A 15,747-nucleotide genomic window follows, 5' to 3' on the forward strand; every position below is an offset into this window, starting at 1 on the left:
AAACCATGTAAATGAATGGAATGCGGAAAGACCTGCAGATGAAAAGGACATCTTAATCTTCATGGAAGGATCTCCTTAAAAATTTCTATTGCTGGAACATTCACAACTGGAGGCTAGTTGTTCCACTTATTAATTGTTCTGTCAGGAAATTCCTCCTTAGTTCTAAGTTGCTTCTCTCCTAGTTTCGTTTCCATCCATTCCTTCTTGTTCTATGCTCAGGTTCTTTGGAGAATAATTTGACTCCCTCTTCTTTGTGGCAACCCCTGAGATATTGGAACACTGCTATCATCTCCTCTAGTCATTCTTTTCATTAAACTTGACACACCCACTTCCTGCAACCGTTTATTCATGTTGCTCTTCTCTGCACTCTTTCTAGAGTCTCAATATCCTTTTTACATCGTGGAAACCAAAACTGAATGCAGTATTCCAAGTGTGGCCTTACCAAGGCATTATAAGGAGGCATTAACACTTCATGTGATTTTCATTCTATCCATTTGATTATGCAGCCTAGAACCGTATTGGCTTTTTGGGCAGCTGCTGCACACTCCAGGCTCCTATTTAAATGGTTCCCCAGGAGCGGGGTAGCCCCTCAGATTGCCTTGGGCTTCTTTTGGCCATCTTCGAGCAGGAGACCTAATGGAGGCCTAGAGATTTCCAGGGATAGAGGGCGCCCCTGAACCGGAGATTTAACTCAGACATTTCTGGGGTTGCTATTGTTGCCATTTCCCACCTTGTGGAGCTTCGCTGCCACCTGCACTGAGTATGTGATCAGTGGCTGAGCCACAAAGAAGCAGCAAAGGGGAGATGCTGGAGGAGATGCTGGCACCAGAAATGGAGGGTGGATGGGGGACTTATTCCATCTCCTTATGGATTCTGCATTTCCTTTCTGGCCGCTCTCATGTGGTCAGATTAGGCAATAATATCTCTTCACCCTTATTCTTAACCCTGGTCCACCACAGGGTTCTGTGTTGACTTCTTTACTTTTTGCATTTCCAAAAAAAATCGGGTACCCACTGAAAAAAATCTCGTGTGCGCAGAAGCAAACAGCCGACCTCTACCCATCACACTTTCTCTCCTCCCATTTCCCGTCATAAAAAGGCTAGCCCGGCTCAGGGGTCTGAGAAGCGTTATTGGGCAGAGAAGGAGCATGCGCATAAGACGACGGTTCTCGCGAGGCCGAGGGAGGTGAGGCTTCCAGGGAAAAATCTGGCCAGTGTGCTAAAAGGGGAGGCGCTGGTCGCGTTTTGCCCGTCTAGGAAAGACCACTTGTTGGTCAAGCCTCTCCAGGTATTGGAGGGAAATTGCGGCGCAGCGATTTGAAGCTGCGGAGAATCACTGAAGCAGCCGAGAAGCCCCGTTTCTCCCTTCCTGGACTTGCCGTGTGGGCCAACTCGGATCCCTTGGGCTGGTTTCTGCCGCCCTCGAGCAGAGAAGCCGTCCAGGCACCGGGGTCTCCAGGGATGGAGGGCGCTTCCTTCAGCCCAGAGATCCACCGGCGGCGCTTCCGCGGTCTGGATGGCTGCCGCCAGGAGGCCGAGGGGCCCCGAGAGCTTTGCAGTCGCCTGCACCGGCTGTGCCGTCAGTGGCTGCGGCCGGAGAGGAGCAGCAAAGGGGAGATGCTGGACCGGGTGGTGCTGGAGCAGCTGCTGGCCCTGCTGCCCCCGGAGATGGCGGGCTGGGTGAGGGAGTGCGGAGCCGAGAGCTGTTCCCAGGCGGTGGCCCTGGCCGAAGGCTTCCTGCTCAGCCGAGCCCAGAGGGAAGAGCCGCGGGAGGGGCAGGTGAGCTCGGGATGGGGAGGGGAGAACCGGGGGTCGCTCGGGGTCTGCAGTGAACTGCTAATAACAAAGAGAGATTGAAGGCTGTCGATCTTGAGCCGGTCAGGATGAAACTGCAGAACTTCTTGCACTCTGCAGTCAACAGAATTAGCCTCCTGACTCAATATTTGGAGAACTAATTTCCTCTTTGAATCTTTTTGTTTCTTGAAATGCTTCTTTCCTCCTGGAGATAATTGTAAGAGAATTCAACCCTATTTCCACCACCCACAGTTTTGAGGGATACAAGAAGTTCTTGAATTTGACTAAAAAGTCACAATTTTGACTCCAACATCTCTTTTTCTTTCCTCAGGTTCAGAAATTGGGTCCCTTTTTCCAATTCAGCTGATCATATCCAAATTACTAATTCTCAATCTCTTTATTACCTAAAATGTTACATTGCAACTGTAGCTGTTTTTCAATCATTTCACAGAATATTATTTTCTAAAGTTAATGAAACAGTAGTACTGTATATCTCTGTACAGGCAGAATACTTGTGGTTTTCAGAACAGTTACATTAGCAGTTCGGCAACTCGGCTCTTTAAGTCCAACATCTATCTAGAAGTTCCAGCATTTACCCAGGAATAGCAGCCACATGGAGAGCAAAGTCTCTTACTTTGAGTCAGGTCGGGAAAATACTGGTACATGGGGGAAAAGTAAGGCAAGCAAACTAATCTGGTTCTGGTTCTCTGAAAGCAGAACATAGACCAGACGTTCATGGGGGAGATCTCCACAGAACTCCAGGAAAGAGGAGATCCATCCAGCCCTTCTCAGGAAATGCTTTTTAGGAGGATCCGACTGGGGCCTCCTTGCCAGGTAAGTGCAGGTTTCTTCTGAGAGCATTGGAGTAGAAACTCCATCTGACCATGAGCTCTTTTTCCCATCAAATGTTGAATCTGTGACCATTTGTCCCATCCCCCCCTAATGTGCTGTTGGATTACTCCCAGCGTTCAAAATTGTTTTTGAGTTGCAAACAAAAAAAATATTTGTAAGCTTCATTGTATTAGACAATTTGAAAATTAGAAATTATTAGAAAGTTTGTTTGGTGGAAAGAGTTTATAAACAGCTGCAACAATAAGACTGCTAGCTAAATGACTTGGGATTTCTATGCTCATTGCCAACATTTTGAAGCTGGCTAGGAAAAAAATTGTGGGCGTGTCATGTTTACTTGGGAGTTTGTTAGCCTGGGGAACTCTGCTCCCCAAATAATAATAATTCGCTGCTACATCATGCAGTCCTGGGTGCTTGGGAAGCACCCAACTGGTGATGAAATACGAAATACAGCGTATAGTGATTTCGTTTGCTGTTTTGTATTGACCTAATAATAATATTATTATTATTAATAAGCCATAATAATAATAACAACAACAACAATAATAATAATAATAATAATAATAAGATCTGTATGCCGTCCCTCTCCGAAGACTTGGGGTGGCATACAAATCTAATAAATTATTATTATTATTATTATTATTATTATTATTATTATTACTACTATTATTATTAGGGGACCTCCTTGCTGAGTTATTCTTACCCAGTGATAAGCTCTGCAATGGTGCCTGTGTTGCACTCGGAAATGGCAAAAATTATGGACTATTAACTATAAATTAAAATGATCAATTTCATGTAAGCAAAACATTTATAAATTGTTTTATTGGTAGCATTTGCCACTGCCTACCTACCCAAAATGTACTTAATGTCATCCTCGAAATGCTGGATATGTAAAGAAAGCATAGGAACATATTATCACATATAGTTTACAAAAAGGTTTTGGAAAAAATCCTAGAAACTATTTGGAACAAATTACTGCCAAACAAACAAATTACTGCCAAACGAATCCCAATAAAACCCGAATTATGCTCAGGTACTTAAGGCAGATACTTAATATTGCACGTAATAAATGTTCAGAGTCCATTTTGGAGTGAGCGGTATATAAATTAAATAAATAAATGAAATTCTCGAAATACCGGAAATAAATAAGATGGCATTAGAATTGCAGGAAAGAGATGACATACAATTCTATCTGACATGGAGTAGGTGGTATTCTTGGGGGAATCTGAAAAAATACTTTAAAAATTATGAATTTATAAGCTGTAAGATCCCACATAATTTGAAAGGAAAACAAATGTAATCTTATTAATCCTTTAATCAGACGTATATCATTCGTTCAAAGATAAATTTTTTAACAATCACAATGTTTTATAGCTGTAAACAGTAATATGATTTAGAAATAGAATAATGTTAGTAATACTAAAAGTATAATTTATTGTTAAATGATACAAGTTGCCGGAAAAAACTAAGGGTGAACAGTGGGTTGACATTTGTATAAATCGTTGTTTGTATAAGATTTGATATACATTTGTAAATCAGAAAATTACTTTTTCTATATCTGTATACCTTTTTGTATCTATATGTATGTTTTGTATGTTGTGTTTTGTCCTGTGTTTCTGGTTCTTTTTTTATGTAAATACTGAATAAAGGTTTTTCTTACTGCTCCCACCCTACTGGCCTTCCACAAGGCCACAAAAACCTGGCTTTGCCGGCAGGCCTGGAAACCATGAATTGTCCATCTTTCATGGCCAAATTTTATTTAATGAATGGTGTGCATGTATAAGAATGAATGAATGAATGAATGCCTACCAACGTACATTTTCTTTATCAGGGTTCTGGTCCATCACACTTTCTCTCCCACCCCTCCAGACATTAAAGGCAAGCCCGGCTCAGGGATCTGCAGCTTTATTGGTCAGAGAAGGAGCATGCGCATCAGACCCTTCTCTATACTAGCAGAGGGAGGTGGGGATCCCATGGAAAAACTGGCCAGTTGGATAAAAGGGGAGGTGCCTGTCGCGCTCTTCCCCTCTAGGAAAGAGGTCTCGTTGGTCCAGCCTATTCAGGTATTGGAGGGAAATTGTGGCGTTGCGATTTGAAGTTGCTCTTCCCAGTCAAAGAAACTGTTGAGCAGCCCCGTTTCTCCCCTCTTGGAAACCGGGGCAGTCGGGGCGAAGTGGCTGTCTAGGCCCCCTCGGACTCAATTTGGCTTGTTTCGGCCCCTTCGAGCAAGAAAGCCGTCCAGGCCCCGGGGTCTCCAGGGATGGAGGACGCTTCCTTCAGCCCGGAGATCCACCGGCCCCGAGTGCTTTTCAGCCGCCTGCACCGGCTGTGCCGTCAGTGGCTGCGGCCGGAGAGGAGCAGCAAAGGGGAGATGCTGGACCGGGTGGTGCTGGAGCAGCTGCTGGCTCTGCTGCCCCCGGAGATGGCGGGCTGGGTGAGGGAGTGCGGAGCCGAGAGCTGTTCCCAGGCGGTGGCCCTGGCCGAAGGCTTCCTGCTCAGCCGAGCCCAGAGGGAAGAGCCGCAGGAGGGGCAGGTGAGCTCGGGGTGGGGAGGGGAGAACCGGGGAACTTTTAATATTTGCAATGAAAGGCTGTCAATCTTGAGTCAGTCAGGATCAAACTGCAGAACTGCCTGGCAATATTTGGAGAACTAATTTCATCTTTGAATCTGTTTGTTTCTTGAAATACTTCTTTCCTCCTGGAGATAATTGTAAGAGAATTCAACCCTATTTTCACCATCCACAATTTTGAGGGATACAAGAAGTTTTTGAATTTCACTAATAAGTCACAATTTCGTCTCCAACATCTCTTTTTCTTTCCTCAGGTGCAGAAATTAATTCGGTCACTTTTTCCAATTCAGCTGATCATATCCAAATTACTAATCCTCAATCTCTTTATTACCTAAAATGTTACATTGCAACTGTAGGTGTTTTTCAATCATTTCACAGAATATTATTTTCTAAAGTTAATGAAACAGTAGTATATCTCTAACCATACAGGGGGAATACTTGTGGTTTTCAGAGCAGTTCCATTAGCACTTCCGCAACAGTGCTCTTTAAGTCCAACATAGAAACATAGAAAACTGACGGCAGAAAAAGACCTCATGATCCATCTAGTCTGCCCTTATATTATTTCCTGTTTTTTTATCTTAATGGATGGATATATGTTTGTATATTTTTATCCATAGAGAAAACAGGAAATAGTTTAAGGGCAGACTAGATGGATCATGAGGTCTTTTTCTGCCGTCAGTCTTCTATGTTTCTACGTTGGACTTAAAGAGCACTGTTGTGGAAGTGCTAATGGAACTGCTCTAAAAAGGACAAGTATTCCCCCTGTATGGTTCAGACATATACTACTGTTTCATTAACTTTAAAAAATAATATTCTCTGAAATCATTGAAAAACAGCTACTATCTAGAATTTCCAGCATTTACCCAGGAATATCAGCCACATGGAGAGCAAAGTCAGGTTGAGTCAGGTGGGGAAAATACTGGTACATGGGGGAAAAGTAAGGCAAGCAAACTAATCTGGTTCTGGTTCTTTGAAAGCAGATCATAAACCAGACGTTCATGGGGGAGATCTCCACAGAACTCCAGGAAAGAGGAGATCCATCCAGCCCTTCACAGGAAATGCTTTTTAGGAGGATCCGACTGGGGCCTCCTTGCCAGGTAAGTGCAGGTTTCTTCTGAGAGCATTGGAGTAGAAACTCCATCTGACCATGAGCTCTTTTCCCCATCAAATGCTGAATCTGTGACCATTTATCCCGTCCCCCCCAAATGCACTGTTGGATTACACCCTGCGTTCAAAATTGTTTTTGAGTTGTAAGCAAGAAAATATTTGTAGGCTTCATTGTATCAGACAATTTGAAAATTAGAAATTATTAGAAAATTTGTTTGGTGGGAAGAATTTAAACAGCTGCAACAATAAGACAGCTAGCTAAATGACTTGGGATTTCTATGCTCATTGCCAACATTTTGAAGCTGGCTAGGAAAAAATTTGTGGTGGGCGTGTCATGTTTACTTGGGAGTTTGTTAGCCTGGGGAACTCTGCTCCCCAAATAATAATAATTCGCCGCTACATCATGTAGTCCTAGGTGCTTGGGAAGCACCCGACTGGTGATGAAATACGAAATACAGCATATAGTGATCTCGTTTGCTGTGTTGTATTGACCTAATATTATTATTCTTATTATTATTATTAATAATAACAATAATAATATTAATTACATTTGTATGCCGTCCCTCTCCGAAGACTCGGGGTGGCATACAAATTAAAATGATCAAGTTCAAGTAAGCAAAACATTTATAAATTGTTTTATAAATTGTTTGCCACTGGCCTACCTAGCCAAGATGTACTTAATGTCATCCTCGAAATGTTGGAAATGTAAAGAAAGCATAGGGACATATTATCACATATACTTTGCAAAAAGGTTTTGGAAAAAAGCGTAGAAACTATTTGGAACAAATTACTGCCAAACAAACAAATTACAGTGCTGCCAAACGAATCCCAATAAAACCCGAATTATGCTCAGGTACTTAAGGCAGATATTTAATACTGCACGTAATAAATGTTCAGAGTCCATTTTGGAGATAGCGGCATATAAATAAAATAAATAAATGAAATTCTCGAAATTGTGGAAATAAATAAGATGGCATTAGAATTGCAGGAAAGAGATGACATAGAATTCTATCTGACATGGAGTAGATGGAATAATTGGGGGAATCTGAAAAAATACTTTAAAAATTATGAATTTATAAGCTGTAAGATCCCACAAAATTTGAAAGGAAAACGAATGTAATCTTATTAATCCTTTAATCAGACGTATATCATTCGTTCAAAGATAAATTGTTTAACAATGACAATGTTTTATAGCTGTAAACAGTAATCTGATTTAGAAATACAATAATGTTAGTAATACTAAAAGTATAATTTATTGTTAAATGATACAAGTTGCCTGAAAAAACTAAGGGTGAACAGAGGGTTGGCATTTGTATAAATCGTTGTTTGTATAAGATTTGATATACATTTGTAAATCAGAAAATTACTTTTTCTATATCTGTATACGTTTTTTTATCTTTCTGTATGCTTTGTATGTTGTGTTTTGTCCTGTGTTTATGGTTCTTTTTTTATGTAAATACTCAATAAAGGTTTTTCTTACTGCTCCCACCCTACTGGCCTTCCACAAGGCCACAAAGACCTGGCTTTGCCTGCAGGCCTGGGAGCCATGAATTGTCCATCTTTCATGGCCAAATGTTATTTTATGAATGGTGTGCATGTATAAGAATGAATGAATGAATGAATGAATGAATGAATGAATGAATGAATGCCTACCAACGTACATTTTCTTTATCAGGGTTCTGGTCCATTTGAGGAGGTGACTGTGGACTTCACGTTGGAGGAGTGGGAGCTGCTAGATTCTGATCAAAAGACCTTGTGCAGTGATGTCATATCGGAAGTCTTGAAGGATATGGGTAAGGCCAGGCTTTCCCCTGCCTCCATTCATTGGAGGAATTCTTTTTCAGTGGAGGATGGCTAGCTATTTACCCTCAGATGCTTAAGGTGATCATCCCTCCTTAAGGCCTTGTAAGAAATACTCACTGTAGACTCTAAAAATGTCTTAGATATTTATGGCAGGGGCTGAACAGATTGACCAATCAGTACCAAAGCCTTAATATATTTCTTGGCCAAAAATCCTTTGTGTACCATCAGAATGTCCTAGATTATAATTTGTAGCCTTCATAACCTAGCTAAACACATAGATGGTACCAAACCTGGAACACATGACTTTGAGTGGGGGAGGATCCTCACTATTCTAATTGTAACAGAAATATTTCTTTTCCTTTTCCAAGGAGATGATGGGCTGGAACCTGATAATAGCAAGCAAGCAAGATTAAAGACAGAGGGGTATGAAGTTGAACAAGTGAAATTTGGTCATGAAGAGGACACAAGGAGACGAGAGAGGAACCACTCAGAGAATGGAAGAAAGAAGTCATCCACTTCTATTCCTGTTGGAATCCCTAGCTTCCTGTCCCAGCAAGATCTGGAAGGAAAGAAAAAGGAAAAATATGGGTGGAAAGAGAAAAATTATTTTGGTTTACAAGAATGTGGCATAAACCAGACTGAAGGAAAAATGTATGAAAAATATATCAGTGATTCTTCCTCTCTTTCTTTACTAAAGGAACTATACAGCAAAAGGAAACCACAACCCTTAGTAAAATCTGGGAGGGATTCCAGGCGGAGCAGAGAGATGAAACACTGCATGGAGAGGGGAAAGAGATTCATTAATGAGAATAAACATGTTGACCACCAAAAGAGCCACAATGGGGAGAGATCACATAAATGTCTCATGTGTGGAAAGACCTTTACCCAGAAAAGAAATCTTAATTATCACCAAAGGATCCACACTGGAGAGAAACCACATAAATGCCTCAAATGTGGAAAGACCTTTGCCCAGAAAGGACATCTATATCTTCATGAAAGTATACACACAGAGGAGCGACCATATAAATGCATGGAATGTGGAAAGACCTTTAAAAGGAAAGGAACTCTTAATGATCACAAAAGGATCCACAGTGGGGAGAGACCATATAAATGCAGGGAATGTGGAATAACCTTTATAAGGAAAGGACATCTATATCGTCATGAAAGGATACACACAGAGGAGCGACCATATAAATGCAGGGAATGTGGAATAACCTTTATAAGGAAAGGACATCTATATCGTCATGAAAGGATACACACAGTGGATCGACCATGTAAGGTCTTGGAGAAGGCGGACTCCAAGACCGCCTTCTGTGGCACAAATCCCAGTGACCGGGGAGGTCCCACAGAGTTGGTCTCCTTAGGGTCCCGTCGTCCAAACAATGACGGCTGGTGGGACCTAGGGGAAGAGCCTTCTCTGTGGGAGCCCCGACCCTCTGGGATCAGCTCCCCCCCAGAGATTCGCACTGCCCCCACCGTCCTCTCCTGAAAGAGTTTAAAAACTCATCTTTGTCGTCAGGCTTGTGGCTTTTAGATCATCCCCCTGACCAATGAATATATTAAATATGATTGTTGAATGATTGGTTTGATAGGTTTTCTTTTAAATTGAATTTAATGGTTGTTTTTTAATGTACTATGAATTGGATTCATGTTATTGTTCTGTTTTTGTACATGGTGTGAGCCACCCCGAGTCCTCGAAGAGGGGCGGCATACAAATCCAAATAAATAAATAAATATAAATTCATGGAATGTGGAAACTCCGATGCGCAGAAAGGGCATCTTAATCAATATGAAATAATACACACTGGAGAGAAACCATTTTAATCTTCATGGAAGAATCTCCTTAAACATTTCCATTCTTGGAAGTTTCACAACTGGAGGCTAGTTGTTCTGCTTATTAATTGTTCTAACTGCAGGAAATTCCTCCTTAGTTCTAAGTTGCTTCTCTCCTAGTTTAGTTTCCATCCATTGCTTCTTGTTCTATGCTCAGGTTCTTTGGAGAATAATTTGACTCCCTCTTCTTTGTGGCAACCCCTGAGATATTGGAACACTGCTATCATCTCCCCTAGACCTTCTTTTCATTAAACTAAACACACCCAGTTCAACAAACCGTTTCTTCATGTTTTAGCCCCCAGTCCCCTAAACATCTTTGTTGCTTTCTCTGCACATTCTAGTGTCTCAATATCCTTTTTACATGGTGGCAACCAAAACTGAATGTATTATTCCACGTGTGGCCTTACAAAGGCATAAAGAGGTGTTGACACTTCATCTGATTTTCATTCTATCCTTTTCGTAATGCAGCCTAGAACCGTATTGGCTTTTTCGGCAGCTGCTGCACACTCCTGGCTCCTATTTAAATGGTTCCCCAGGAGCAGGATAGCACCTCAGATTGCCTTGGGCTTCTTTTGGCTATCCTCCTGCAGGAGACTAGGGATAGAGTGCACCCTCGGAACAGAGATTCTTAAAATTATTTTTTCCCTTCACAACCAGCTCAGGGGACCTAGAAGCGTCATTGGGCATAGAAAGCCCATGCGCATAAGGCCGTTGTCGGTACCCTCGAGTCGAAGGGAGGTGGGGTTTCTAGGAAAAAGTGGCCAGTGGGATAAAAGGGGAGGTGCCTGTCGCGCTCTTCCAGTCTAGGAAAGAGCACTCGTTGGTTCAGCCGCTTCAAGTATTGGAGGGAAGTTCTGGCGGAGCGATTTGAAGCTGCTCTTCCCAGTCGCAGAAATTCTTGATCAGCCCCGTTTCTTCCTTTTCCTCGAAACCTGGGCAGTCGGGCCCACGCGGACTCTTTTGGCCTTGTTTCGGCCCCACTCGAGCAGGAAAGCCGTCTAGGCCCCGGGGTCTCCAGCGATGGAGGGCGCTTCCTTCAGCCCGGAGATCCACCGGCGGCGCTTCCGCGGTCTCGATGGCTGCCGCCAGGAGGCCGAGGAGCCCCGGGAGCTTTGCAGTCGCCTGCACCGGCTGTGCCGTCAGTGGCTGCGGCCGGAGAGGAGCAGCAAAGGGGAGATGCTGGACCGGGTGGTGCTGGAGCAGCTGCTGGCCCTGCTGCCCCCGAAGATGGCGGGCTGGGTGAGGGAGTGCGGAGCCGAGAGCTGTTCCTAGGCGGTGGCCCTGGCCGAAGGCTTCCTGCTCAGCCGAGCCCAGAGGGAAGAGCCGCAGGAGGGGCAGGTGAGCTCGGGGTGGGGAGGGGAGAACCGGGGGTCGCTCGGGGTCTGCAGTGAACTGCTAATAGCAAGGAGAGATTGAAGGCTGTCGATCTTGAGCCGGTCAGGATCAAACTGCAGAACTGTTTTCGCTGGCCGGTCAACGGAATTAGCCCCCTGACTGCCTGAATTGGGAGATCTAACTTCTCTGAATCTTTTTATTTCTTGAAATAGTTCTTTCCTCCTAGAGGTAATTCTGAGAGAGAAGAGAATTGAACCCTGTTTCCACCACCCAAACTCCTGAGAGATATAAGAGGGTCTTTGATTTGAGGAAGTGGTCACAATTTCTTCTCCAACATCTCTTTTCCCCCCCTCGGCTGCAGGAATTAATTGGGTCCTTTTTTCCAATTCAGCTGATGACATTGGAATGATTAATTGTCAATTCTATATCTGACTTTATTACCTAAAATTTTACATTGTAACCTGAAGGTGTTTTTCAGTCATTTCATAGAATATTGTTTTCTAAAGTGAATGAAGCAGTTGTGTCTCTCTGAATAGTTCTTCCTTACAGGAATACTTGTGATTTCCTTAACAATTCTGTTAGTTATTGAAACAGGGCTCCTTAAGTCCAATACCTATCTGAAATGACGAGCATTTGCCCAGAACTAGAAGCCACATGGAGAGCAGAATACCCAAGCTCTTTTACTTTTATTTGGGTTGTGGAAATACAGGTACAGAGGCAAAAAGTAAGGCAAGCGAACTAATAAGGTTCTGGTTTTTGAAAGCAGATCATAAACCAGACTCTTCTGTCAGGTGCAGGAGCCATTCATGAGGGAGATCCCTGCAGAGGTCCAGCAAAGAGCAGAGCCCTCCAGCCCTTCTCAGGAGCTGTTTCATAGGAGGATCCAACTGGGGCCTCCTTGCCAGGTAAGTGCAAATTCCTTTCTAGGCTGCAGTAAAAGGGTGGGTAGAGGGCTCTGGCAGTGGCTGATGAGACAATCTGCTAAGTTGTAAGGAGAGGCCCATGGGATGCGAACAAGGAGCCTTGAAAAGCAAGGAGAGGCAGCAGCAGCCCTTTTCTATCCCGTCCCCACCTCGACTCATTTGCAGATGACCACTTTCTAAGGTAACAGAGGTTGACACACACCCTTTTCTCCACCCCGGGCTATAGATGGATGGATGGATGGATGGATAGATGATGGGTGGATAGCTAGCTAGCTAGATAGATAGATAGATAGATAGATAGATAGATGATGGACAGATAGATGATGGACAGATAGATAGGTTGATTGATTGATTGATAGATAGATAAGATAGATGATGGATAGATACCTAGATATATGATGGATAGATTAGATAGATGGATGGATAGATAGATGGATAGATAGATTGATTGATGGGTAGATAGTTAATGGATAGATAGAGGGATGGATGTATTAGTAAGATAGATACACAGATAGATAGATAAATAGATAGATAGAAAGATAGATAGATAGATAGATAGATGGATGGATGGATGGATGGATGGATGGATGGATGGATGGATGGATAGATGGATTGATGGATGATGGATAGATAGAAGGGCGTGGAGAACTCGAAGTGGTTTCCCCCGGACAGAGAAGCCGTGCAGGGTGGCTGGGGCTGCCGAGGATCAAGCAGAGGGAGGGTAAGCGGTGGCCGAATTACAACTCCGGGCTGCTACTTTAACTGACCCCCGCTTCTTTGGCCGGGGAGACAAAAGGGAGCGCGTGGCTGTCCCCGAGGGCTCCAGAGGAGGGGGAGGAAAATTGGCATCTTTTCAAGGGAGCCTTGTCTGAAGTCGAAGCGCCAGGATTCTCCCTTGCCGCCATCTCCGAAACCTTTCAAGGAGGGTGGAAGCCCCGTTGGTTGACAAGTCGCCAGTGGTCTTTCATTCCTCGGTGTGTTGAAGATTGTTCTTGAGTTGTAAGCAAGAGAACATTTGTAGACTTAAATGTATTAGACAATTTGAAATTTAGAAATTATTTAAAAATTGTTTGGTGAAAAGAGTTTAATACAGTACAGTACTTCATATTTTTTGGGAAGAGTGCTAAAAACTAGTTAGGTATGAATCCCATGAAGATAAAACAATAAGTGATTTTTAAATAGCTACAGCGGTAAGACTGTTAGATAAGTGAATTGGGATTTTTGGGTTCATTGCCAACATTTTAAAATAGGCTAACAAAAATTCTTGCCATTGCTGTGTTGCCATTCTACAGCCTGGATGCATCTAAGCCATGATTTGGGGAGCTACGGCTTCCCAGCCCCAAGACTATGTGGGAATGCAGTCCCCTTATGGCAAGAAAATATTTGTTTAGTTCCGTGTGAACCCATTTTGTGCAGTAAGAGAGAAAACGTCCAAGTCTTTCCTGGTAAAGTCTTTCAAATAACATTTTCTTTCTCTATCAGGGATCTGGTTCATTTGAGGAGGAGACTGTGGACTTCACACTGGAAGAGTGGGAGCTTCTAGATTCTGATCAGAAGACCTTGTGCAGTGATGTCACGTGGGGAGTTTTGAAGAATATCGTTTCCCCTGGCTTCCATTCATTGGAGGATTTCTTTTTCCGTGGAGGATGGCTAGCTATTTATCCTCAGATGCTTAAGGTGATCATCCCTCCTTAAGGCTTTGTCAGAAATAGTCACTGTAGACTCGTAAAAAGTCTTAGATATTTATGACAGGGGCTGAAAATATTGACAAATCAGTACCAAAGCTTTAATATATTTCTTGGCTGAAAAATTGTGTGTCATCAGAATGTGCTAGATAATGATTTGTAGCTTTCATATCCTAGCTAGACACATAACTGGTACCTGGAACACATTTATTTATTTATTCCTTTCCCTTCCTTCCTTCCTTCCTTCCTTCCTTCCTTCCTTCCTTCCTTTCCTTCTTTACTTACTTACTTAAATTTCTATGCCCCCCTTCTCGAGGCCAATTGATGCCGTGTTTGTGAGAGGGGGTGGGATCATCACCATTGTAATTGTAACAGAAATACTTCTTTGCTTTTTCCAAGGAGATGACGGACTGGAAACTAAAAATAGCAAGCAAGCAAGATTAAAAACAGAGACGTGTGAACTTGAAGAAGTAATATTTGGGAATATCAAGAAAGGAAATCTTAATCATCACAAAAGGATCCACACTGGGGAGAGGCTACATAAATGCATGGAATGTGGGAAAAGCTTTACACAAAAGTGGTACCTTACTTCACATAACAAAATCCACACAGGGGAGAGACCGTATAAATGCATGGGATGTGGAAAGACCTTTAAAAGGAAAGGACATCTTAATCACCATGAAAGGATACATACTGGAGAGCAACCATATAAATGCCTCCAATGTGGAAAGACCTTTAGCCACAAAATAAATCTTAATGATCACAAAAGGATCCATACTGGGGAGAGACCATATAAATGCTTGGAGTGTGGAAAAAGCTTTGCAACGAAAGGACAACTTAATTGCCATGAAAGGATACATACTGGAGAGAAACCATATAAATGCCTCCAATGTGGAAAGACCTTTAGCCAGAAAGGACATCTTAATGATCATAAAAGGATCCACACTGGGGAGAGGCCACATAAATGCAAAGAATTTGAAAATAGTCTCATTACCAACGCTCATCTTATTTACCACCATACTAGCCACACTGTAGAGAAACAATGCCTCAAATGTGAAAAGACCTTTAGCCGGAAAGGAAATCTTAATGTTCACAAAAGGATCCACACAGGGTAGAGGCCACATAAATGCAAAGAATGTGGAAAGAGTTTCATTACCAATGCTCAGGTTATTTCCCACCACATGATACACTCAGGACAGAGAGGCCATATAAATGCATGAAATGTGGAATAACCTTTTTAAGGAAAAGACATCTTAATCAACATGAAAGGATACACACAGGGGAACAACCATATAAGGTCTCAGAAAAGGTATTGGCTGTCAGGAACTAGGGGAAGAGTCTTTTCTGTGGGAGCCCCGACCCTCTGGGATCAGCTCCCCCCGGAGATTCGCACTGCCCCCACTGTCCTCTCCTTCTGAAAGAGTTTAAAAACTGATCTTTGCCGCCAGGCTTGGGGCTTTTAGATCTTCTCCCTGACCAATGAATGTTTTAAGTATGATTGTTGAATGATTGGTTTGATAAGTTTTCTTTTTAATTGAATTTAATGGTTGTTTTTGAATGTACTATTAATTGTATTCATATTATTCTTCTGGTTTTGTACATGGTGTGAGCCGCCCCGAGTCCTCAAAGAGGGGCGGCATACAAATCGAAATAAATAAATATAAATTCATGGAATGTGGAAACTCCTATGTGCGAAAAGGTCACCTTAATCGTTATCAAATAATACACACTGGAGAGAAACCATGTAAACCATGTAAATGAATGGAATGTGGAAAGACCTGCAGACGATAAGGACATTCTAATCTTCATGGAAGGATCTCCTTTAAAATTTCCATTGTTGGCAGTTTCAC

The 15,747-nt window shown here is 42.7% G+C and overlaps 2 protein-coding genes across 4 annotated transcripts; both read left to right on the forward strand.

Moving 5' to 3' along the window:
* The first annotated feature begins 1,185 nt into the window (after positions 1 to 1,185).
* On the forward strand, positions 1,186 to 9,701 carry LOC139163110 (zinc finger protein 586-like). 3 transcript variants are annotated; one of them, XM_070744062.1, is made up of 5 exons: positions 1,186 to 1,715; positions 5,110 to 5,175; positions 6,098 to 6,308; positions 7,994 to 8,111; positions 8,490 to 9,701. In XM_070744062.1, the coding sequence occupies exons 3-5, from the start codon at positions 6,210 to 6,212 to the stop codon at positions 9,608 to 9,610; spliced, it is 1,338 nt and encodes a 445-aa protein (XP_070600163.1). In that variant the 5' UTR covers positions 1,186 to 1,715; positions 5,110 to 5,175; positions 6,098 to 6,209; the 3' UTR covers positions 9,611 to 9,701. The 3 variants fall into 3 exon arrangements, with proteins under 3 accessions (XP_070600163.1, XP_070600164.1, XP_070600162.1); XM_070744061.1 differs by lacking the exon at positions 1,186 to 1,715 and having other exon boundaries at positions 4,151 to 5,175; positions 6,192 to 6,308; XM_070744063.1 differs by lacking the exons at positions 1,186 to 1,715; positions 5,110 to 5,175; positions 6,098 to 6,308 and adding an exon at positions 2,237 to 2,627.
* Positions 9,702 to 10,787: 1,086 nt separating this feature from the next.
* On the forward strand, positions 10,788 to 15,566 carry LOC139163145 (zinc finger protein 678-like). Its single transcript, XM_070744120.1, has 4 exons — positions 10,788 to 11,292; positions 12,081 to 12,194; positions 13,695 to 13,889; positions 14,297 to 15,566. The coding sequence occupies exon 4, from the start codon at positions 14,446 to 14,448 to the stop codon at positions 15,010 to 15,012; it is 567 nt and encodes a 188-aa protein (XP_070600221.1). The 5' UTR covers positions 10,788 to 11,292; positions 12,081 to 12,194; positions 13,695 to 13,889; positions 14,297 to 14,445; the 3' UTR covers positions 15,013 to 15,566.
* Positions 15,567 to 15,747: the final 181 nt, after the last annotated feature.

This window comes from Erythrolamprus reginae, chromosome 2 (genome assembly GCF_031021105.1).
Source record: "Erythrolamprus reginae isolate rEryReg1 chromosome 2, rEryReg1.hap1, whole genome shotgun sequence".
NCBI lineage: Eukaryota > Metazoa > Chordata > Lepidosauria > Squamata > Dipsadidae > Erythrolamprus > Erythrolamprus reginae.